The 26,747-nt window shown below is 39.2% G+C and overlaps 1 protein-coding gene across 1 annotated transcript in view; it reads right to left on the reverse strand.

Moving 5' to 3' along the window:
- Positions 1 to 25,511, reverse strand: part of frem2b (FRAS1 related extracellular matrix 2b) — a 230,062-nt gene extending 204,551 nt beyond the window's left edge. The window contains exons 1-2 of the mRNA XM_061972514.1: positions 20,424 to 25,511; positions 14,853 to 14,942 (exon numbers count right to left, since the gene is read on the reverse strand). Coding sequence (XP_061828498.1) covers positions 14,853 to 14,942; positions 20,424 to 25,422 — 5,089 coding nt within the window. The 5' untranslated portion in view covers positions 25,423 to 25,511. The remainder of the gene's footprint in view (positions 1 to 14,852; positions 14,943 to 20,423) is intronic.
- Between the last annotated feature and the right edge of the window lie 1,236 nt (positions 25,512 to 26,747).

A 26,747-nucleotide genomic window follows, 5' to 3' on the forward strand; every position in this document is an offset into this window, starting at 1 on the left:
TTTGTTATATATTGCAGTGTTTTTCAACCACTGTGCCGCGGCACACTAGTGTGCCGTGAGATACAGTCTGGTGTGCTGTGGGAGATTATCTAATTTCACCTATTTGGGTTAAAAATATTTTTTGCAAACCAGTAATTATAGACTGTAATTTATGTGTTGTTGAGTGTCGGTGCTGTCTAGAGCTCGGCAGAGTAACTGTGTAAAACTCTTCCATATCAGTAGGTAGCAGCCGGTAGCTAATTGCTTTGTAGATGTCGGAAACAGCGGGAGGCAGCATGCAGGTAAAAAGGTATCTAATGCTTAAAACAAAAATAAACAAAAGGTGAGTGCCCCTAAGAAAAGGCATTGAAGATGAGGGAAGGCTATGCAGAACGAAACTAAAACTGAACTGGCTACAAAGTAAACAAAAACAGAATGCTGGACGACAGCAAAGACTTACTGTGGAGCAAAGACGGCGTCCACCATGTACATCCGAACATGACATGACGATCAACAATGTCCCCACAAAGAAGGATAAAAAAACTGAAATATTCTTGATTGCTAAAACAAAGTAGATGCGGGAAATATCGCTCAAAGGAAGACATGAAACTGCTACAGGAAAATACCAAAAAAAAAGAAAAAGCCACCAAAATAGGAGCACAAAACAAGAACTAAAACGCTGCACACAGGAAAACAGCAAAAAACTCAAAATAAGTCAGGGCGTGATGTGACAGGTCGTGACAGTACACCTACTTTGAGACAAGAGTTATAGTGATGCATGCTTGGTTATGCTTTAAAGTCATATCCAACAATTGCGACGACGACTTTTTACTGTCAACTGAGTTTCATTTTTTTTAATGATTTCTGCTGATGGTGTGCCGCCGCATTTTTTCAATGCAAAAAATGTGCCTTGGCTCTAAAAAGGTTGAAAAACACTGATATATTGTAAAAATTATATAAAAATGTAATATAATATAATATATCAGTATATATTATATACTGTATATATAATATGTAAGTATTACATATATATAATGTTTGTGTTGCTACTATGGTACATTATTGCATTATCCTTTCCATCCTTTGACACTGAGCTACTATGTGGAACAATTTCCCTTGTGGATCAATAAAGTTTGTCTAAGTCCAAGTCTAAGTCTAAGAAGACGAAATTAAGTCTGAAAACCTTTGACAAGTTGACTTAATGTCCGTTGCCGCCCATTCGGACCTTTCAAAGTGTAATATACAATCGATCCGCCTTGAAGACAATTTCATTTTTAAAGTAAACCGGATACTTCATTTTGTGTTTGTACATAGCTTCCTGTCCAACACCAGCAGATTTTAGCTAAATTGAAAGGATTTGTTGTGTATATTTAGTGCAGGTGGCTGAAACGAACACACCGGCTTGAATGAAAACGGCAGAAGTCAGCCAGTCCGCGGCTGTTTCGCATTTGGGGTTTAGTAAGATGCAATACAGCATAAACCACAATATTAAACATCGCTAAAGTGACACTTCTGACCGTGCTGATCAAACCAAGCAATAGGGGCGTGAATCTTTACTGAGTTGTATGTGTACATACTTTGTTTGCTAACTCTTGTATTCTCCGTCAAAACCTGTGTTGCCCGTGCTATTTGTCATGATCCGTGTCCGGATCATGTTTTGTTTAGTTATGTTCTGGTAGGTTTGGACTCCTTTAGTTCCTGTTTTGTACACCTCTGGGTTTGTTTTACAAACCCCGTTTCCATATGAGTTGGGAAATTGTGTTAGATGTAAATATAAACGGAATACAATGATTTGCAAATCCTTTTCAACCCATATTCAATTGAATGCACTACAAAGACAACATATTTGATTTTCAAACTCAAACTTTATTTTTTTTTTGCAAATAATAATTAACTTAGAATTTCATGGCTGCAACACGTGCCAAAGTAGTTGGGAAAGGGCATGTTCACCACTGTGTTACATGGCCTTTCCTTTTAACAACACTCAGTAAACGTTTGGGAACTGAGGAGACACATTTTTTAAGCTTCTCAGGTGGAATTCTTTCCCATTCTTGCTTGATGTACAGCTTAAGTTGTTCAATAGTCCGGGGGTCTCCGTTGTGGTATTATAGGCTTCATAATGCGCCACACATTTTCAATGGGAGACAGGTCTGGACTACAGGCAGGCCAGTCTCGTACCCGCACTCTTTTACTATGAAGCCACGTTGATGTAACACGTGGCTTGGCATTGTCTTGCTAAAATAAGCAGGGGCGTCCATGGTAACGTTGCTTGGATGGCAACATATGTTGCTCCAAAAGCTGTATGTACCTTTCAGCATTAATGGCGCCTTCACAGATGTGTAAGTTACCCATGTCTTGGGCACTAATACACCCCCATACCATCACACATGCTGGCTTTTCAACTTTGCGCCTATAACAATCCGGATGGTTCTTTTCCTCTTTGGTCCGGAGGACACGACGTCCACAGTTTCCAAAAACAATTTGAAATGTGGACTCGTCAGACCACAGAACACTTTTCCACTTTGTATCAGTCCATCTTAGATGAGCTCAGGCCCAGCGAAGCCGACGGCGTTTCTGGGTGTTGTTGATAAACGGTTTTGGCCTTGCATAGGAGAGTTTTAACTTGCACTTACAGATGTAGCGACCAACTGTAGTTACTGACAGTGGGTTTCTGAAGTGTTCCTGAGCCCATGTGGTGATATCCTTTACACACTGATGTCGCTTGTTGATGCTGTACAGCCTGAGGGATCGAAGGTCACGGGCTTAGCTGCTTACGTGCAGTGATTTCTCCAGATTCTCTGAACCCTTTGATAATATTACGGAGCATAGATGGTGAAATCCCTAAATTCCTTGCAATAGCTGGTTGAGAAAGGTTTTTCTTAAACTGTTCAACAATTTGCTCACGCATTTGTTGACAAAGTGGTGACCCTCGCCCCATCCTTGTTTGTGAATGACTGAGCATTTCATGGAATCTACTTTTATACCCAATCATGGCACCCACCTGTTCCCAATTTGCCTGTTCACCTGTGGGATGTTCCAAATAAGTGTTTGATGAGCATTCCTCAACTTTATCAGTATTTATCGCCACCTTTCCCAACTTCTTTGTCACGTGTTGCTGGCCTCAAATTCTAAAGTTAATGATTATTTGCAAAAAGAAAAATGTTTATCTGTTTGAACATCAAATATATTGTCTTTGTAGCATATTCAACTGAATATGGGTTGAAAATGATTTGCAAATCATTGTATTCCGTTTATATTTACATCTTACACAATTTCCCAATTCATATGGAAACGGGGTTTGTAGTTTCCATGGGGATTAATTGGGTTCACCTGCCTCTGGTTAGTGATCGGCACGCTCACCTGTTGTCGACCACTAATCAGGGAGCAATGTATTCACTTTGCTCGCCACACTCGGTCTGGCTTCATTGTTTGCTTTGGCTACAGTTACGTGAGTATTCCTTGTCTTATTGCCTAAGTGTTGGCCTCGGCTTCGAGTGCGATCGGCACGTTGTCCCTTCGGCTTGTTTTCTGTTTTGTACTTCTTTGATTTTTTTGATGAATAAATCATGTTCCTACCTGTCCTACTTGTCCGGAGTTGTCCGTCTGCATCCCGGGGGAAGTAAGCTGCGACCCCCACCCGTCGTGACACTATTACTTTGATTAGAATTTTCTCCCACAGCTCAATGCGCTCCACAAAACCCCCGCTATACCTTTAAGGCAGGGGTCGGCAACCTTTACCAGTCAAAGAGCCATTTTGACCAGTTTCACAAATTATAGAAAACAATGGGAGCCGCAAAAACTTTTGAAATTTTAAATGAAATAACACTGCATATAAAGTTTTTTTTTGCTTTGTGCTATGTATAAACCAGGGGTCTCAGACACGCTGCCCACACCTTTATATGGAATTTTTAAGCTGGTGCGGCACGCAAGTTTTATATGAATAGCACTTGTCAGCGTCATGCGTGCCGTGATGGTACAGCATATAGCGCCCACAACAATCAGCGTGCCTGATCAGCCAAATGTTGTATGGGGCTTTCGCTTGTTCACATAGGTGACAGCAAGGCATACTTACTCAACAACCACACAGGTTACACTGACGGTGGCGGTATAAAAAAAACTTTAACACTCTTACTAATAATGCGCCACACTGTGAACCCACACCAAACAAGAATGACAAACACATTTCGGGAGAACATCTGCACCGTAACACAACATAAACACAACAGGACAAATACCCAGAATTCCATGCAGCCCTAACTCTTCCGGGATACATTATACACCCCCGCTACCAAACCCCGCCCACCTCAACCGTCGCACAGAGAGGGGGGGGGGGGGGGGGGGGGTTGATGTGTGAGGGAGCAGGCTTGGGGTAGGGGCGGGGTTTGGTGGTAGCAGGGGTGTATAATGTATCCCGGAAGAGTTAGGGCTGCATGGGATTCTGGGTGTTTGTTCTCTTGTGTTTGTGTTGTGTTAAGGTGCAGATGTTCTCCCGAAATGTGTTTGTCATTCTTGTTTGGTTTTGGTTCAAAGTGTGGCGCATTATTAGTAAGAGTGTTAAAGTTGTTTTATATGGTCACCGTCAGTGTAACCTGTGTGGCTGTTGACCAAGTATGCCTTGCTGTCACGTACGTGTGCAAGCAGAAGATGTATATTGTATAAAAATTGTTAGGCTGGCACGCTGTTAATACAGATTATAGAGGGCGCCGAATGTTGTACCATCATAGCACGCCCTTATTATATCTGTGAGGGTGAAAATCGGTGAATATTGATCCCGGGAGTTTTCTGCGAGAGGCACTGAAATCCGGAAGTCTCACGGGAAAATTGGGGGGTTCAGCAAGTAAGCTGCTGAGCCGCATCAGAGTGATCAAAGAGCCGCATGCGGCTCCAGAGCCGCGGGTTGCCGACCCCTGCTTTAAGGAGTCTTGCTGAATCGCCACAACACACACGGTACACACCTTTAAGGGACCGACAAGCACATGTGTGTGAAATTTGTGCAAGATTTGTTGAAAAACATGGTGTCTGCATGGACACGGGTGCGAGAATTTGTCCAACATTTATGCAACTTTGGGGATATCTGTATTACATGTTTGCTAGCATGACTTCCAAAGCATTTCGACCGCATCCCAAGGTGACGCCACAAATACCCAATTAGCAGATGAGGAGGCGTCTACGTGAATGGTCAGAGGCAACCATGTTGGTGTTGCCGATTAGCGGTTGCAGCGTGCCCGACGGCGCGTCCTTTTTGCTACGCTTCGCCACACAAAGGACTTCTCCAACAGGGCCCCTCGTTCCCACAATCACCTCAGTGGGCCCCCGTGTGCCCTTTTCTCATCTCACGCCATGAACAACAGATGGGTTTACAAACTTGACAATATGGTGCAAGCGCTGCTGAATAAAAAAATAGCCTGGAGAAGATCTGCGCTGAGATCCATTAATTGATTTCTCTTCCTTGTATGTCAATTTGCCTCACATGTTTATATTCATACGCTGCACATAATTGACTCTTCTTATATCCCCAACCTCATTTCAAGGCAATCTCTTCATTTCTGAGCTAAACTGGGCGTCACTTTAGTATGTTGGCCTGGAAGTGCAAAACACTTTTACATTTCATGAAACACGTCACAATTACAGATATCAAAATAACACAACACAAAAAGCACTTCCAACCCGCGGCTCTAGAGCCACATGCGGCTCTTTAGCGCCGCCCTAGTGGCTCCCTGGACCTCTTTCAGAGATGTGTGAAAATAGAAAAAGATGAAGAACAACAACATTTTTTGTTTAAGTATGACACAAACCTTCCTAATTGTTAGAAATCCCACTGTTTATGTTTTACATGCTTCACTGATGAGAGCATTTGGCAAGCACCGTTTTGTCCTACCAATTTCAGTGATCCGTGAACTCATCCTAGTTTGTTTACATGTACAACTTTCTCCGATGCTGCCACAGAAAGACGTGTTGTTTGCCACTCCTTCTTTGTCTCATTTTGTCCACCAAACGTTGTATGCTGTGCTTGAATGCACAAAGGTGAGCTTTGTTGATTTTATTGATTTGCTGGAGTGCTTATCAGGCATATTTGGTCAATCTGTGACTGCAAGCTAATTGATGCTAACATGCTATTTAGGCTAGCTGTATGTACACATTGCATTCTTATGCCTCGTTTGTAGGTATATTTGAGCTCATTTAATTTCCTTTACTTATGTCCTCTGTGAATTTAATGTATATTTGCATGTCTCAAGACTAGGGATGTCCGATAATGGCTTTTTGCCGATATCCAATATTCCGATATTGTACAACTCTTTAATTACCGATAACGATAAATAAGATAAATAAATTAAAAACATTTTCTTGAATAAAAAAGAAAGTAAAACAATATAAAAACAGTTACATAGAAACTAGTAATTAATGAAAATTAGTCAAATTAACTGTTAAAGGTTAGTACTATTAGTGGACCAGCAGCACGCACAATCATGTGTGCTTACGGACTGTATCCCTTGCAGACTGTATTGATATATATTGATATATAATGTAGGAACCAGAATATTAATAACAGAAAGAAACAACCCTTTTGTGTGAATGAGTGTGAATGATTGTAAATGGGGGAGGGAGTTTTTTTGGGTTGGTGCACTAATTGTAAGTGTATCTTGTGTTTTTTATGTTGATTTAATAAAAAAAAATTTTTTAAAAACAAAAAAAACCGATACCGATAATAAAAAAAAAACTGATACCGATAATTTCCGATATTACATTTTAACGCGTGTATCGGCAGGCCGATATTTTTGGACATCTCTACTCATGACACATTATCTGTATGTAATATTGGCTGCATTTCTCATAGTTGTTTGTGTACCATGTTGTTCCAGACCACAGCAAATGTTACCCAGGTTGCAAAGATTGTAATAAATCCATCAGAAGAAGACAGCCTGCAGTTTCCTTAAACTTGGACACACACATCTATACCTTTGGTCATTCTGAGCCAGTAATTTCCAGAAGTTATCTCACCCTCTGAGACGCCTCCATTTTACTAATGATTTCCAAATGTTGCAAAAATGTGTAGAATAAAAATTCAAATACAACATTTCTGTCAAGGAAGATTTGCATCAATAGTAGGCTAATATAGACACTTACATCATGTGTTGCTTTTATTATAAGACTTATATAAGGCTTTTATTTTTTTGCTGTTCCAAACGAATTTGAATTTTATTTTTGGTCCTATATGGCTCTATCAACATTTTGGGTTGCAGACCCCTAGATTATACAACCAAACTACCATATGGCGCCCCATAATACACCTGCTGTGAACCTGTTTTTATGTTTTTATTTATTCTATTTTATTTATTTATTTTTTATCGTGTTCTGTTTGTGTTGTGTTGTGTTTGCTCGGTACTCGTATTATCTTTTAACCTGCCCATTGTACAGCACTTTGGCTACCCCTGTGGTAAATTTTAAATGTGCTTTATAAATAAAGTTGATTTGATTTGATAAGACAAAACAAACTACAGTACAATTACACAAACCAAATTAAAAAAAGACAAAACAACTTACAATCACACAAACCAAAGTACCATAACACAAAACAATATGCAATTACAAAAGAAAAATTAACAAAAGACAAAACAATTTAACATTTTACAAGTCAAAATATAATTCCACAAACCAAATGAAGACATTACAAATAACTTACAATTACACAAAACAAAACAAAAAAGACAATTTAAGATTTCAGAAAAGATATCGTCCATCCATCCATTTTCTACCGCTTATTCCCTTTTGGGGTCGCGGGGGGCGCTGGAGCCTATCTCAGCTACAATCGGGCGGAAGGCGGGGTACACCCTGGACAAGTCGCCACCTCATCGCAGGGCCAACACAGATAGACAGACAACATTCACACTCACATTCACACACTAGGGCCAATTTAGTGTTGCCAATCAACCTATCCCCAGGTGCATGTCGTCAAAAGGCGAAATGCAACCAGAAAGAAGGAGCTTTCCTAAACTATAACCTGTTTAGGAAAGGTTTCATTACAATTATTATACCAAATAATACATTGCGAGAATCGTTTTGAATCGAGAGCTGTGTTCAATCGAGTACTGATTCTAAATCGAATCGTCACCCCAGGTATCGGAATCAGATCCAAATCAACAAAACCATTTACAATTTCATAAGTCAAAATAACAAAAGACAAAACAACGTACCATTACAGGAACCACAATAACAAAATACAAAACATTTTACAATTACACCAACCAAATCAACAAAACAATTTAAAATTTTACAAACCAAAATAACTAAAGACATAAAATTTTCAGAAAACATACTCAATAAAAGGGCAAACAACTTAGAATTACGCGGACCAAATTAAGAAAAAACTAAACAATTTACAATTACAAAAAAGTAATTAACAAAACAATTTATAATTTCCCAAATGAAAATAACAAAAGAAAAAAAAAATGTAAACAACTACAAGAACGGTAAAAGGAAAGTCCAAAATCACAGATTAACAACTAAGTCTACCAATCAATTTGTCCATGTACTCAGTCTTTACTGCCACATTCTTCTTCACTTAAATGCTCCATATAGCTTCAAATTATTCAATAAACACAATAAATACACTGCCAAGATTACAGCGCCATGAAAATAAGATGGAATAGATAGGCTTAAGACCCCCAGCCCCCTCCCCATGATACCAAAAAGGGACAAGCGGTACAAAATGGATGAATTGATGGATAGTTACATAGAGTGCATCCGGGAAGTATTCACACCGCTTGACTTATTTAAAATTTTGTAATGTTAAGCCTTATTCTAAAATGTAAAAAAGAAAAAAAAATGTCCTCAAAGTTCTGCACACAATAACCCATAACTTCAATGTGATAGGTAAAAAACAAACAAAAAAAAACAAGTATAGAGCAAAGGTTGTGAATACTTATGTACATGTGATTTTTTTTTTTTTCATTTTTAATGAATTTGCTAAAAAAACAAAAAAACATCACATTGTCATTATGTAGATTTTTGAGGACAAAAATTAATTTGTTCCATTTTGGAATAAAGCTGTAACATAACAAGTGTGAAAAGTGAAGCGCTATGAAGACTTTCTGGGTGCACTGTAGAAAAGGGTGTAGTGGGAGTCTGAAGCTGCAACAATCAAAACTGTGACTCAAAGCGCTCTCGTCATTACCGCTGCAACGAGGACATGTACTGTACCTTCATGTGTTCAAAACCACTGTAATTTTTCTCCAAATAAACCTGCGTGCTGGCAGAGTAATACAAGTTGATTTAGTAGCAAATATAAAGTGTTCATGTCAACTTGGTGCTGGGAAGCGGCATAAAAAAAATGGCGATGGGGTTGTTTACAGCACATTTGTTCATAAATATGACACCCCATGGAGTTATAGCACAACAAAACGATAAAAGACATTCAAATATGTATTCATGCAGACTCTCTAAAGAGGAGTACAGAGTCTCCAATAACACCGGAAAAAGATGCAAGATTTATTGCTGGTCATTTTTAACAAAGAAAAAAACTGGAATGAAACCTAAGAAATGCTCCGGCGGTGGTTTATATTTCAACATCGCTCAAAAAGGGATTCAGCCTCAGACAAATCATCCGATCTCCATGCGGAAGCCCTCATCTAAGTGTTTTGCATTTCCAGGCCACTTTGACAATAGCACCGGTGTCAATGTAAACAGAAATAATCCAACCGGAAGATAAAGGAGCTGTCGCTGCCTAATTTTAGTGCTTTAATAATTATATTAAACTGGTGGCACTGACATGAGGTAATAATGAGTTTTAAACTTCTTAAACACACATTTCTCTGTCACTCTCAGCAGCAGCAACGCCACACTTTCTCATCACTCTGGCACTTTTATTTTAGGTTCAATTAAACAACTCTTCACGGTGGTTTAATTAGCAAATGCAAGTAATGGTAGTCTAACATCCCCACATTTGTGTACCAATTATTGTGTGTGTTGTAAAAAATAAGCACTTTTGCACATGTTCTGTATTGCTGCTCATTTTTCGTTTTTGTGAGGGTTTTTTTTATATTCAAAATACTAGTCGGTTGTGCTTTTTTTTATTTATTTAGATAATTTAAGTATTTAAATGGCTATTCTGTTTAACATGCATGCCGCAAAAACAATGGTAAAAATAAAAAGGCATTCTTTTTGGACACCATGTGTTTTCATATATATATATATATATATGTATGTAGATATATATATATATAACTGAAAACATATTTTATATTCTAGTTTCTTCAAAATAGCCACCTTTGCTCTGATTACTTTTTTGAGTTGAGTTTGAGTTTATTTCGAACATGCAAGTATACAACACGATACATCACAATCTCCAGTTTCTCTTTTCAACATGTTCGAAAAGGAGTAGGAAGAAGCAGAGCTTATTTAATCCTACCCCTTTTCTTTTACATAACAGTTGCTAAAACTTTTGTTCACTTCCTGTTCTCAATTTATTCACAATATACTCCATAAGTAATCACAATAAAAACAAGTAAATAAATAATAATTGGTGAAGTAAGTTACATTTCATATGTTGAGATAAGTAAGATTATTTTGTGAGTGAAAGAATGAAAGAATGGATGAGTTAAATAAATTCAGAATGTTTATCATGGTTCTTCTTCTTTGTACTTTGTAAACACTTTAAGTTTGAAGAGTTTCTTGAAGTGGATCATATTAGTACACTGTTTGATTGCTTTGCTAAATCCATTCCATAATTTAATTCCACATACTGATATACTGAAGGTCTTAAGTGTTGTACGTGCATAAAAATGTTTTAAATTACATTAAAATTATTTTTTGCACACTCTTGGCATTCTCTCGATGAGCTTCAAGAGGTAGTCACCTGAAATGGTTTTCACTTCACAGGTGTGCTTGAAGCTCATCGAGAGAATGCCAAGAATGTGCAAAGCAGTAATCAGAGCAAAGGGTGGCTATTTTGAGGAAACTAAAATATAAAACATGTTTTCAGTTATTTCACCTTTTTGTTGTTGTTAAGTTTTCATGCCTTCAGTGACAATCTACAATGTCAATAGTCATGAAAATAAAGAAAACGCATTGAATGAGAAGGTGTGTCCAAACTTTTGGCCTGTACTGTATATATATATATATATATATATATATATATATATATATATATATATATATATATATATATATATATATAAAAAAATTATATATATATATATATATATATATATATATGTATATATATAACCTAATTAGTATATTTTGAAATGATTAAAAAACATGTTTAATTTTATTTGCAACATACAATGTATTATTCATTTGACGTGGGATAAATGATGTAATATTGCCTACTTAATACCTATGAATTGATGACTGAATAACTATATAAAATTAGCATTATTCTATATTCATTGAAAATTGAACAATGTATTCATAATTGAAATATTTATTATTCATTTTTAATTGTTTTTTTGTTTTTTTTATGTTGTCTTGTCCCTACATCTTCCCCCTCTGTCTCTTTGTTCTTCTTTGTTCTATTCCCTACTGCTGCCAAACACTAAATATATACAAACATATAATAAAGTCTTCTTTTTTTTTTTAAAATTAGGTCCCGCGGGCCAGATTGTAGACGCTGGCGTGCCGGATCAGTCTGAGGACAATCGCAATAAAAAGTGTATGGATGGGATAAAAAAAATATTTTCAAATATACTTGTAGTGTGTTTAAGGACTGACACAAATAAAGGTTTTCTGGGCGTGCTGTGCTGTGTCAAACATGTTATTTTTGCAATATCCCGCTTCATGACATCATCTTAATAGCTGGAGATAAGTTTAATGGTGTATCGTAGCCACAAGGACTGAACACTGCATCTTATAATTCAGTAAAAGAACATAATATTTTTTTAATAGGATTTAGTCAGTGCTGGGTGGCTGCCCTGCATCTCCAGACGCAGCCTGCGGTGTTAGAGGTGGAGCAGCAGCCCCACACTGTCATGATCATCCGTGGAAAACATCTCCCCACCCTCCTGCTCATCACTTTAACTTCATCCGAGCAAAAGCTCTTGGCAGTTCATCAGAGTGAAATAACTTTTTATGACACAACTGCTCAGCATGATGGGGACAGTTAAAGGAACTTTTAACACCTTTTTCTGTTTGTACCTCATGATATATATGCTAAAACAATGTTTATGTTCATGGGTTGTGGTCAAAATGTTTTATAAGACATGCTTTCAATACAGATATTGTCAATGTTTTATCATCATTTGACAAATGCTCGGTGACCTATTGATTATTGTGAAAAAACAACAAAAAAATGCCTGTGCCACAGCAAATACATTCTGCTTGACGGCGAGCAGGTTTTTCCCAAACAATTTTGCACACGTGCTTCTCAGGCCCTTACAAGTCTGTACCAAAATTCTTGGGGATTCAGCCAAAGACATACAAGGTGTGAGAAATTTCAAGTCAATCCGACTTATTATGTCAAATATGAAAACATGTCAAACTCAAGGCCGCGGGGTGTTTGACGTGGCCGGGGAAAGCCTGGAAATAATCATTAAAGCGCTTCGTAATGGTTTTATTCTTTCAATTTGGACGAAAAAAAAGTGAAACAATAATATTATTTCACTTTTACGTCTTTTAATTTGTAAATTTTTTATTAAAGGTAGCACATTTCTTACGACACATACAAAAAACAGTGTTTTGCATCATTTATCGCCACAGATAGATTCTGGTCCTGTGGGGAACATGTAAATCAGGGGTCCCCGAACTTTTTAACTCAGGGGCCACATTGGGTTAAAAAATAATTGGCCAGGGACCGGGCTATCTATATCTTTATCTACAGCTACATTTACATATATATCTCTCTCTCTCTCTCTCTCTCTCTCTCTCTCTCTCTCTCTCTCTCTCTCTCTCTCTCTCTCTCTCTCTCTCTCTCTCTCTCTCTCTCTCTCTCTCTCTCTCTCTCTCTCTCTCTCTCTCCATACATACATACATACATACATACATACATACATACATACATACATACATACATACATACATACATACATACATACATACATACATACATACATACATACATACATACCTATCTATCTATCTATATATATATATATATATATATATATATATACATACACCGTATTTTTCGGAGTATAAGTCGCACCTGCCGAAAATGCATAATAAAGAAGGAAAAAAACATATAAGTCGCTCTATGAAAAAAACTGCGACTTATAGTCCGAAAAATACGGTATATATATATATATATATATATACATACATATGTTTAACCATCACATGGACAAAGATAAAACCTTCTGGAGGAAAGTTCTGTGGTCAGATGAAACAAAAATGCAGCTGTTTGGCCACAATACCCAGCAATATGTTTGGAAGAGAAAAGGTGAGGCCTTTAATCCCAGGAACACCACACCTACCGTCAAACATGGTGGTGGTAGTATTATGCTCTGGGCCTGTTTTGCTGCCAATGGAACTGGTGCTTTACACAGAGTAAATGGGTTAATGAAAAAGGAGGATTACCTCCAAATTCTTCAGGACAACCAAAAATCATCAGCCCAGAGGTTGGGTCTTGGGCGCAGTCGGGTGTTCCAACAGGACAATGACCCCAAACACACGTCAAAAGTGGTAAAGGAATGGCTAAATCAGGCTAGAATTAAGGTTTTAGAATGGCCTTCCCAAAGTCCTGACTTAAACGTGTGGACAATGCTGAAGGAACAAGTCCATGTCAGAAAACCAACAAATTTAGCTGAACTGCACCAATTTTGTCAAGAGGAGTGATCAAAAATTCAACCAGAAGCTTGTGGATGGCTACCAAAAGCACCTTATTGCAGTGAAACTTGCCAAGGGACATGTAAGCAAATATTAACATTGCTGTATATATACTTTTGACCCAGCAGATTTGCTCACATTTTCAGTAGACCCATAATAAATTCATAAAAGAACCAAACTTCATGAATGTTTTTTGTGACAAACAAGTATGTATGTGCTCCAATCACTCTATCACAAAAAAATAAGAGTTGAAGAAATGATTGGAAACTCAAGACAGCCATGACATTATGTTCTTTACAAGTGTATGTAAACTTTTGACCACGACTGTTTGTGTTTAACCATTTTTTTTTCTTTTAATCGATTAAGAATCGTTACAAATAAGAGTCGCGATACATATAAAAAAATATATATATATAACCTAACTAGTATTTTTTGAAATGACTAAAAACATGTTTAATTTTATTTGCAACATACAATGTATTATTCATTTGACATGGGATAAATTATGTAATATTGCCTACTTAATACCTATGAATTGATAATGACCATATAAAATTATAACTTGCACAGCACTTTAATATCATATGATCGTGCACAAAATATTATGTACACATATATTCCAAACATTTTTTGGTCAAAATAAAACTATCTCAATATCTGATTGTCACCCTGTCTTATAATTTCAATTATGAGGCAATTAATCAATAAAATTCATAAATATCGGCCTTCTTGGGGCAGCCATATTTGCGACGTGGCCCTCAATGAAAATTAACTTGACACCCTTGAATTTTGCAGTGTAATTTGGGGTTTAATAACAGCACCACCATGTGACCTATAGGTCACAGAAATAATAACACAAGCAACACAGTTGCGGTGCATCTTTTGGCAAATTTTCACTTTTTTACGTGCAGCGGTTCAGCAGTAGAAGAGCGCCACACTATTCCGTGACTACTTCCTATGTGGCCATAGTGAAGATATAGTCAATGTCAATCTCCGATCCCTGCAGTGTTTGTTTATTGAAAAATACTACAAAGCTAAACCACGAGATATAATATTTAAGCATCAAAGATCAGCTTCATATGCATTTCAAGGCCAGAAGAGAACAGGTCACTCACCATGGTCTTCAATGGAGAAGTGGAACATGTCGTTCGTTGCGTCGTCCCCCTCGCGCAGAACGTAGCATACGTTCATGTCGTCAATGTCAGCTGAGAAAGAAATGCACACAAATCAGTCATCACGTAATATCGTGCACGTCATTACCTCCGCCAGGAGTGGGTGAGTGAAGGAGTGACTGGGTTCGTAACATAATTAAAAAAGTTATTGCCGGATTTTCAGACTTTCGGGAAATGTCGGAAATGAGATAAGGAACAACTGATTACATTTTATCATTCATTAGAGCTTCAACTTGTGCGTCGATGCCAGTTTGTCTCAAAGTGTGGGGCGTGCGCCCCTGCAGGGGTAGCGTGTGTGACCCCGGGGAGCATGCTTTATCAGTATCATGCAGTATCATACTTCCGACCCCGCTTCGAAAAGCTGTGCACTGTAATTTGTACAATATACACACTGCAAGTATATATATAATGTAGTAACAGACACCTTCATAACAATATGTAATATGTACAATATACACACTGCAAGTACCGTATTTTTCGGACTATAAGTCGCAGTTTTTTTCATAGTTTGGCCGGGCTCCAGTGCGACTTATATATGTTTTTTTCCTTCTTTATTATGCATTTTCGGCAGGTGCGACTTATACTCCGGTGCGACTTATACTCCGAAAAATACGGTATATGTATTATATAGTAACAGACACCTTCATAACAATATGTAATATGTTCAATATACACACTGCAAGTATATATATAATGTAGTAACAGACACCTTCATAACAATATGTAATATGTACAATATACACACAGCAAGTATATATATAATGTAGTAACAGACACCTTCAAAACAATATGTAATATGTACAATATACACACTGCAAGTATACTGTATATATAATGTAGTAACAGACACCATCATAATAATATGTAATATGTTGTGTATACACACTGCAAGTATATATATAATGTAGTAACAGACACCTTCATAACAATATGTAATATGTTCAATATACACACTGCAAGTATATATATAATGTAGTAACAGACACCTTCATAACAATATGTAATACGTACAATATACACACTGCAAGTATATACATAATGTAGCAACAGACACCTTCATAACAATATGTAATATGTTCAATATACACACTGCAAGTATATATATAATGTAGTAACAGACACCTTCATAACAATATGTAATATGTACAATGTACACACAGCAAGTATATATATAATGTAGTAACAGACACCTTCAAAACAATATGTAATATGTACAATATACACACTGCAAGTATACTGTATATATAATGTAGTAACAGACACCATCATAATAATATGTAATATGTACAATATACACACTGCAAGTATACTGTATATATAATGTAGTAACAGACACTATCATAATAATATGTAATATGTTGTATATACACACTGCAAGTATATATATATAATGTAGTAACAGACACCTTCATAACAATGTGTACAATATACACACTGCAAGTATATATATAATGTAGTAACAGACACCTTCATAACAATATGTAATACGTACAATATACACACTGCAAGTATATACATAATGTAGCAACAGACACCTTCATAACAATATGTAATATGTACAGTATACACACTGCAAGTATACTGTATATATAATGTAGTAACAGACACCATCATAATAATATGTAATATGTTGTATATACACACTGCAAGTATATATATATATATATATAATGTAGTAACAGACACCTTCATAACAATATGTAATATGTACAATATACACACTTCAAGTATATATGTAATGTAGTAACAGATACCTTCATAACAATATGTAATAAGTACAATATACACACTGCAAATATTTATGTAATGTAGTAACAGATACCTTCATAACAATATGTAATATGTACAATATACACACTGCAAGTATATATATAATGTAGTAACAGATACCTTCATAACAATATGTAATATGTACAATATACACACTGCAAGATATATATAATGTAGTAACAGACAACTTCATTGTAGCCATTAATCCTGACTTGGATTTTAAAAAATCAGCACAGATTGTTTTTTTCATTTGTATTTTGTAACTCAAAATATTTTATATAATGTGCTCCTGAGTTGCTGATTAATTTGAATTTACTATTTTTTAATTTAATTTAATTTTTCAGTATCAAGTCGGTGACATTTTTATTTTATTTATTTTTTAATTTCAGGCATATTGATGCATTTTAAATATTTTCTGTTACAAGCTAAACAACAATGTTAATAAAGTCATTCTTGGTCTTAAGTTGTTCAATATTTCCTTCTTTTCTTCAATGTTAACAAGGATGAAATGTTATGCATAACTTGTAACAAATTTTAAAGACAAATGATACTGGAACGCAGAATATTTTCTTCTTCCTAGTGGGGGCGTGACAGAAAATAATTAAAAAGCACCGGTCTTCTTTCAATATGCATCATAACAAAAAGGGTAATATTAAAAAAATGAATAGATGTTGATAGTCCAACTCATATTAACTGGTATACACAAGCTGTGGAGATGATATCAGTAGAAAAAAATGCATTTAGTTTAGATAACAATGAATCATATATTGGAATATGGGATCCATTATTTAAATTTGTTTTAACTATTAAATTAACCTAAAAGATGACTTATTTTACCTTTGTGGTAAATATTGGACACAATGTGTTGTCAAGCTTATGACATGTGATGCAAGTGTATACACGATTGTTATTTTTTTAAAGGTATTTATTTTATTGTTTATAAATGGCTGTGATGATAATGTAAATGAGGTATTTCTAATCACTGCTATGTTGGAATTTGTATTAATATGGATACTGTTGTTGATATTATTTATTTTTCTTTGATTACTTTTGGATTGTTTTGTGTCATGTTTGTGTGTCCTCTCAATTGCTCTGTTGATTGCTATTCTGAATGTTGCTAGGGCGGGTTTGGTTTTGGAATTGTATTATTATGGTGTTATTGTGTATTATGTTGTTGGATTGATTAATAAACTAAAAAAAAGCTCTTGGTTTATGCTAACGACCCCGCCTCCACCCACAGAGACAGAGGATGTCTGACAAAAGTTTTTTTTAAGTCTGCTATAGATAACTAAAAAAAACTATGGACACATTTTGATTCAACTTTAAGGAAATGCAAGAAATGGGATAAGTGATTACATTTGGGGGTGATCCGGATTGTCGTCTTGATTCAAGACTTTTTTTTTACTACAGTAGGACCTGGTGGAGGTCTGCGCTCCCTGAGTGCTTTTCTCTTTGTTATTTTGGTCACTGACGTGAGATTTAAGGCTGCAGAGAAAGGAGGGGAAACATGTTTTTGACTCCTAAATAACCCCAAAACAAACAAAAAAAAATCCCAGATCTCTCTCTATTCCTGTGGCTCCACCACAGCAGCTTGTCAACGTCCCATCTCCGACTCTGCACCAATGCAAGGTTTGCACCCAACGTCGTCGTCGTCAATATTTGATGCCCAAGTGTTTTCCTTGGAAGAGATCAATGCGCAGGAACGCATCTTTGCGTTTTTCAAAAGCCGAGGAGATAGTATCGTTATTTACTGTCTGTTTACTCTTGAAATATTGAACGGGCCTCCCGGGCTCGGTGACTAACGGCCGCTGTTGTAAGCAGCCGGGTTACAAGCCAGCTTGAAAAGTACTGTAACATTCTCCTCCTGAGAAAGAGAGGAGATAACCCATCGCCGTGACCCCCTCTCTCACTTTGACATATTTACCGCGACACCTGCGATCCTCTCATCTGCCCTCCACAAAATATGACTGCAATAAGGTACAAATCACCTTCTGTGCTTCCCCTTAAGTGCAACGCATTAGCTTTGAAATCCCCCCTGTGAGGTGGAGGCAGCCTGAGGTGCTGGCATATTTCATTGCTCTTAATAGGCGAGTCTCTGGGGTGAAAACAAAAAAAATACTTTTTTGGGAGGCCACCTGGGGCTAACACTGAAGCAGAGCAAATTAAACATGCAGTAATCAGAGTTTTTGGTACAGGACAGAGGCGTACTGACTTCAGTTATATTGAGGTACACTGCAAAAAGTCAGTGTTCAAAAACAAGAAAATAATAAATAAAAATGAGGGATATTTTACTTGAACTAAGCAAAATTATCTGCCAATAGAACAAGAAAATTCGGCTTGTCAAGACTTTCCAAAACAAGTAAAATTAGCTAACCTCAATGAACCCAAAAATACCTTAAAATAAGTATATTCTCACTAATAACAAGTGCACTTTTCTTGGTAGAAAAAAAAAATTGAGACCTTTTTGCTCAATATGTTGAAAAATATTCTTAAATTAAGTACCGTATTTTTCGGAGTATAAGTCGCACCGGAGTATAAGTCGCATCTGCCAAAAACGCATAATAAAAAAGGAAAATAACATATATAAGTCGCACTGGAGCCTGGTCAAACTATGAAAAAAACTGCGACTTATAGTCCGAAAAATACGGTAAATACTAGTGCCATTATCTTGACATAATGATATGCGCCCGGCATCATGAATTTTTTTTTTCATGCTTGAAGTAAGAAATTATTACTTTAAAAAACTAGTTTTATACTTGTGAGTGTTGATGACACAGCTTTGCAACAGTTGATATTCTAGTTTCGAGCATGTTTTACTCAATACAGGTCATCAAATCTCAGCAACAAGCTGTAATATCTTACTGAGATCATTTAGGACCAAAACACTTAAAACAAGTAAAACACTAACATAGAATCTGCTTAGTGAGAAGAATTATCTTATCAGACAGAAAAATAAGCAAATATCACCCTTATTTGAGATATTTAATCTTACTTAGATTTCAGTTTTTGCAGTGTACAGGAAATGGAAATGAGTCATGGCTGCAAAAAATCGTCTCAAATCCGATTTGCGATTGATATTTATTACGATTCTAAATCGATTTAAAATTTTCAAGAAACAATTTCAAAACATTTTTTTATACATCAGCAGCCTAGAGCAGTGGTCCCCAACCACCGGTCCTGGGATCGGTACCGGTCCGTGACGCATTTGCTACTGAAACGCAATAAACAAATGCTTAAAGAAAAATACAAAAATTCATATGATATTTTACATGCCTTTCTTCACGCAAAACGGGGCCCCCACGGATTGCCGAGCACATAATCTGCATTTAGTGCGGAGCGGTTCTGTGTTGATTTAATAAATGATTCTCAATCGACTGCAGGAGTCAAATTGAATTGTGAGTTGTTGTACGATTCACATCCCTAATGGCAAGTGTTGAAAACCCTCTTTCATTTAGTAGCATTTTTGCACTTCAGGCAATAAGGTACTTTAATTTACTATAAAATCAAATCAGAATTCACGTTGTTCAAACTGTAACCATTGCACTTTCCTAAAAAGAAACATAGTAAAACAATATAAATTATTTCACTTTTACTTATTTTAATTTGTAAATTTACCTGTTAGCATTTCGCATATTATTGTTTTACATTTTGTTCCTTTTCCAAACCATAATAAACCAAAATGTGACCCTAAAACAGAGGTATGTGCTGTGCAGTAAGGAATTGGACATGTAAAGCAGATCTTACCTTGAGTGAAAATGTTGATGGTAGCATTTCCTTTTCCCAGGTGGATCAGGTAGCCATGCTGCGGTGCTCCAGTAATCCTAAAGATCACAGTATCCTGCATGCTGTCCCGGTCTTCTGCTTTCAGGGATTTGCTGGTGATCACAAACCCCAGGCGGCCGCCCTCCAGAACCCGCAGCGTTGGAGCGCCTTTATTCACCACCATCTGTGGGACTCCATTATCCAAAGGGAGGATGCTGATCTTCATGACCTGGGGTTTTCGGGTCTCAAACACAGTGTCGGGAAAGACATAGAAGTCATTGTGAGTGCCGTCTGTAACCGTGAAGGAGAAGCTGTCTTCAGGGCTCTCAGTGCCGTCGTGCTTGTAGCTGATCATGTTCTCGTTAAGGTCCTGCTTGGTGAAAGAGGCGACGGGTCGGCTGTTGTTGAAGAGCAGGCGGCCGTGGACGGGGATTTGGGTGACGGTGAATTTCAATAGGCGGTCTGCGGTGTCTCTGTCCTCCGCCGTCAGTTCGAAAGGTGTGATGAGCTTGTTCTCGCCCTCTGCCATCACCAGGCCGTGCACCGTCACCACAGGTTTCTTGTTGTCCACGTCGGTGATGGATATGCGGAATGTGCGGAACACAGGGTTGTAGCCGTCGGTCACCTCGAACTCGAAGCTGTCCATTTTGACTTCGTCGTCGGCAGTGTGGATGTAGTAGATTTTGTTTCCAGCCAGCTGGAGCTGCGTGAAGGACGAGATGGGCATTCCGGGCGTGTCCGTGCACTCCAGGTGGCCTCTCACCGGCGCTCGGGTGATTGTGAAGACTAAGTGCTCATCTGGGCTGTTATGGTCGCTGGTGCTGAGCAGGTCTGTCGTGAGGGTGACCTTGCCCCCCTCTTTCAGGGAGACACCTTTACTGACTACATAAGGGAAGACCATGTCAATGCCGCCCACTGTTACGTAAAAGTACCTGTCAATCAAAGGGTTGAAGCCGTCTGTCACGTCAAACTTGATGAGATCACGAATGCCCTCTTGCCCGTTATGGACGTAGATGATTAAACCTTGGTCCAGATCGTTCTGTGTGAAATTCATCCCCACGGATATATTCTGCAACATCCCGTTAGGCATCGTTTTCTGCAAGTAGCCCTGGCCGGGCCCGTAGCGAACGATGTAGGTCAAGGTGCTGTCCTCAGAGTCCAGATCAGTCGCTGTCAGAATGTTGCCGCTGATGACTTTCACGTCCCCTACTTCAATTTCCAGGCCGTCGTTGATAGCCATCCTCGGCGTTTCGTCATCCACGGGGATAATCATGACGACGGCTGTCTTCTTCACGCTGAACTTTCCGTCTGTGAGGAGGACTTCGAAGCTGTCCTCGGTGGTCTCGGAGTCGTCATGCTCGTACACGATGCTGGAGGCCTCGCTGATCTGATCCAAGGTGAAGTTGGAGACGGGGACTGTGCCTGTGGTGAGCTGGTTGAAAATAAAACCATGCTTGGGGGGTCTGGTGATGATGAAGGTGAGCTGGTTAGAGGGGATGTCTTCATCGGCGCCGTTCAAAATAGGCGTGTCGATGATGATGTTCATGCCCTCCATGACAACAAACTCTCTCATGTAAATTTCAGGCTTTTCGTCGTTGGAGGGGATTATGGAGATGGGGAAAAAATGCCTCTCTGAGAAATTGATGCCATCAGAGCATCTGAACGTAAACCTGTCCTCTACAGGCTCCACCCCTTTGTGGATGCTTTGAACATAGTAGATGTGATTTTGGTGAATGTCCTTGATGGTGAAGGCGCTAACAGCCATCCCAGATCTGGATTTCTCCGAGCCTGGGGCCGGGGAGATGTTTTCCACATAGCCTGATGTCGGCTGTACGATGATAGTACAAAGAAGGTCCTCGATGAGGGTGTCGACATCATCAGCGCTTATATGGTGAGTCTGGATGGCATTCTTCTCACCCTCAGTGACAGAAAACAGAGAGCCCACAAAGACTTGCGGAGCCTGGCTGTCGAGCGGTAGAATAGTTACATGCACTCTGACACCAGTGATCTTATTGCCTCCCACAGTCCACTCGTCAGACATGTCTGTCAGCGTGAGATTAAAAATGTCCTCTTTGGTGGTAAAACCTAACTCCCCGCTGGTATGGGCATACACCACATGGCCGTTGATAATATCGGCTTGAGTGAACATGGCCGACGGGACCCCTCTGACCAGAATCTCACCTAATGACGGCGGGTCCTCCACAATAAAGATCAAACGCAGGTCATCCGTGTCCTCGTCTCTTCCCTGAATTACATTACTGGTTATTTCAGTTGCTCCATTCTCGAGTACGTCAATAAAGGAGCCAATTGTGCCCACAGGGAGACTAATGATAGGGGTCTCGTCATCAATCGGCTTAACGCTAATCTTGACATTAATTGGGACCACGTGGACGCCGTCGCTTACATCTATTTGTATTGAATCTACTGTTGATTCATCTCCGTTGTGTATGTATGTAATCCGCCCGCTGTCAATGTCCTCCAGGGAAAAAGTGTCTCCTCTTGTCATGTGTGTGAACATGAACTGGATGTGTCCGTGCAAGGGCGGCTGAGAAACAGTAAAAGAGATCATCTTGCTCTCTGTATCTGAGTCTGAGGTGTACAGCTCAGCGCTGGTGATGGTATGTGTGCCGCGTTCAAACACAGTAAATCCAGAGTTGGTAATCTGAGGCGGTTTGTTGTCCACCGGCTTTAGAAGTACACTAAAAAGCCCGTCCACACTATTTCCAGAGACATCCTCTACTGTGAATTTGAACTGCACAACATGAGTGGTAATTCCTAGCTCCAGATCAGGGGGTTTATAGGCTATTTTGTGATGGTTAATCTGGGCCTGAGTGAAAGTTTTGACTTCCACATTAGTGTTTTCGGTCAGAACCAGAGCACCCAGGACAACTGGATTATTTTCATCTGTGTCGGTGGGAGGCTGGGTGATGGTGAATTTAAGATCCCGATCCTCTGAGTCCAAATCGGTGTAGCGTAGAAATTTATTTCGGAAGTGAGTGAGCTGATATTCGTGGACGGTCATTTGCAGTGTGGCATCTGGGTGCAGCTCGGGGGGGAGGTCATCGACTGGGACGATTTTGATGATAAAGGAGCTCTCTCCCGATTGGTTTGGAGGGTCGTTGTCGTCTTGTACTCGGAACTTGAACTGATCCATGACGGTGCTGGTGCTGTGGGGCCCAACGTGCTTGTAAAATAGTTTTCCTTCAGTGACGTCCTGCTGCAGCCACTCGGTCACAGCTTTCTCATACATTTCCTCCTCTGTGTTAAACTTCCAAGTGGAAGGGTCCTCCGGGGCCTCGGCCTGGCGCAGCAGCACCTGCCCAATAACTGAAAATGGAGGTTCAATTGTGAATTTTATGGTGGAATCTTCTGAGTCTATGTCTGCCGCGCTGAGCATGAGAGAAGAGATGGGCATCATTTGGTTTTTGAACAGGACCAAGCCGGTGTTGGCGTTGACTATAGGGGGCTCATCGTCAGTCGGCACCACAGTGATGGGAAACAGAAACTCCACCTCATGCGAGCCGTCCGTCATTCTGAAAATGATGTTGTCGCTGTAGGTGTCGCTGCCGTCGTGCTGGTAAACAACTCGTTCGTCATTGAGGTCGGAAGGTGTGAAAAACTTCCTCCCGGAGCCAAGCATGGTTAAGTCCCCGTGCTTCAGGCCGTCAATTACTCTGATCTGGACTTTGTCTAAATTGTCCTCGTCACTGATTTCTAAATTTTGAGAACTAGACAGAGGCCTGGACTGGCCCTCATACAGCAGCTGGCCAGTATTTCTGGTCACCACGGGAGCCAAAGTGTTCATGGGCTTAACGACGATCATAAAAGCAAAAGGGTCCGACACGGCACCCTCCGTGTCCACAACTTCAAACTCAATCTGAAAAATGCGCTCATTGTCCGAGTCCATGGCGGGGGGTTTGAAGGCGATTCTTAAGTCTTTGAGGTCTCCTTGGTAAAAGGAAGTTATTGGTAAATTCCTGTCATCTGTGCTGACTATGTAGCCTTCATCGTAGCGAAGCGGAGACGTGATGTTGAAAATCAATTCATCGGGATTAGACTCGGCGTCCTCCGCGGCCATCATGTCCGTGGTTAAAGCGGTCATTACAAACTGGTCCACCTCCATCATCATCATGGCCACAAAGCTGGGCTTGGGTGGTGTGTTCTCCTCACCTTCTTTAATCCTCACTAGGATTTGGAAAAACTCCTGCTTGAGCAAGTTGCCCTCCTTGTCATGCAGCTCCACCACCATCGGAATGTAATCCCTGTTTGGTGACTTCAAAGCAAAGGTGTGCTGATAACGCACGTTCATTTTAATGAATTCATCACAGTCCACCAGCCCAGTGAGGCTGCTCTCCTCCACCAGGGCTCCATACCTGGGCAGCACACCGCCACGAGACAGGGAGGCGATTTTGCACTGCTGTGTCTGTCTGTCAAATGTAAATTCAAGAACCCGCCTGTCGATGGGGTTGCTCGTGCCGAGCAGCTTCTCCACCGTGAGCGGCATATTTTTGGTGAGCACCTCCAGCTGAGTGAACATGACCTCCACCTCCATCATGAAAGGTATGATAATGGTATCAGTTTGCGTGTCATACCTGAGCTGCAGTTTTACTCTGTCTCTCGCTGGACTTCTGGAGCCAAAGTGGGAATACTTCACATCATTAGGTCCAAATTCACATGGAAACTTTTTAGGGGTTAAAGTTCCCGGCCCCTGTGACAAAGGGTCGTTATCCAGGACTGTGATGGTGCACCTATCGCTCGGTTGAACTTGAATGACCAGGTCATTGACGGGGTGTATGAAAGCAGATCTCCCAAAAGGCACCCGGATGCCATTGTTGGCCACCAGCACTGTGTCCTCTGACAGCTCCGACCTCAGGGCATAAGATAGTCCGTGGTGGTGGTGCTGGTGGTCAGGGTCCGAAAACTGAGCATCACTTGTTGCCAAGAAGAGCGTCAGCGCAAAAAAAGGAGACAACCAAGCCATTTGGGCTGCAGAAGAGACACTATTTAACTTTGTGCACACACAAACACACACACACACACATACACGCACACATCAACTACACGCAGGAGATAAAGTTGCAGAGTTGGACAGCGACGCACACCCACCGGCGCAGAGGTGCACCATTCTCCCGCAGCGGCCGTGCACTGATGAGAGAAACTTCACACTCCTGCTCTGTCTTGGCTGGAGTAAAGCCGGGCCACGCCCCCCTCGCAGCCGATTGGTCGCCGTTTCCTGCAAGAACGTCCGAGTTCAGGGAGACGTTATTACAACTGTGCTATTTAAATATGCTACTTGCGTTATATTGTTTACATTTGCACTCCGCGGAATGAGTTGTGTACTTCAACATGATAAAAACACAGCAAAGATCAACCCTGGTTGGACGGATGAGCTGCAAAGAGAAAAGCTTTGTCTCACTCTGGTGGCAAAAGAAAGCATTTCACTATTGTGCCAAATACAGTTTGCACACAAAATTTTATATTTTCACACAGTTGACAAAAGTCTACACACAGTAAACAAAACCACTGTGCAGATTTGCCTAACATTAGGCATAGACTATGCTTCACATTTTTTGCGAAATATTACACACAATGCTTTAGACACACCTTCCCATCTTGCACACATTTAAGGATTGAAAGGAAGGATTGTGATACACCCATTTTCACACTTTACACACACACTACGATTGTGATACACACGTTTATTTCCAGATTTTTTTTCAAACCTTTTTATTTGTCTCAGATTTTAAATGTGTTGACTACTGTGATGTTACTTTACCTGTGTAAAAATAAATATTTGCAGTTTGCAGCATCATTGTTGAGCAGTTCCTGAGAAGACTACAGGGTATTTTTACTTTCTATTTAGGTCCTTACATATAGGCCCACTTCAAAGTAAACAATGACGATTGCTGTGGATTTGCCAATATATTTTGTCAAGTTGCAGTAATCATTCATCACATATGCTAAAAATGCCGCACAAAATGCCCCAAACATGTGATTTCTTATAGTAAAATAGGGGTTTTACAAATGTGTTTTGTATTAATCACTGTTGTGGGTAATCCACTCCAATAGTGTCTTTTCATTTGAAGTCTGTGTGAGTGAGATGACAATAAAACTTCATTTTTTTTTTTTACAAATGCTTGCTTTATTTTGATGAATGGGCATATGTTTTGACCGAAGTGTGTCATTTTGCAAATAATCTAGGGATTAAGAAAATTTGATGTTGTGTTTGGAAAAGTGTGTAAATCCTTTTTTTTTTTAAAGACAAACAGTTAGTCAAATTGTGTGTAAGCAAATGGAAAAAACTGT

The sequence above is a fragment of the Nerophis lumbriciformis genome, linkage group LG17 (assembly GCF_033978685.3).
Source record: "Nerophis lumbriciformis linkage group LG17, RoL_Nlum_v2.1, whole genome shotgun sequence".
Classification (NCBI taxonomy): domain Eukaryota; kingdom Metazoa; phylum Chordata; class Actinopteri; order Syngnathiformes; family Syngnathidae; genus Nerophis; species Nerophis lumbriciformis.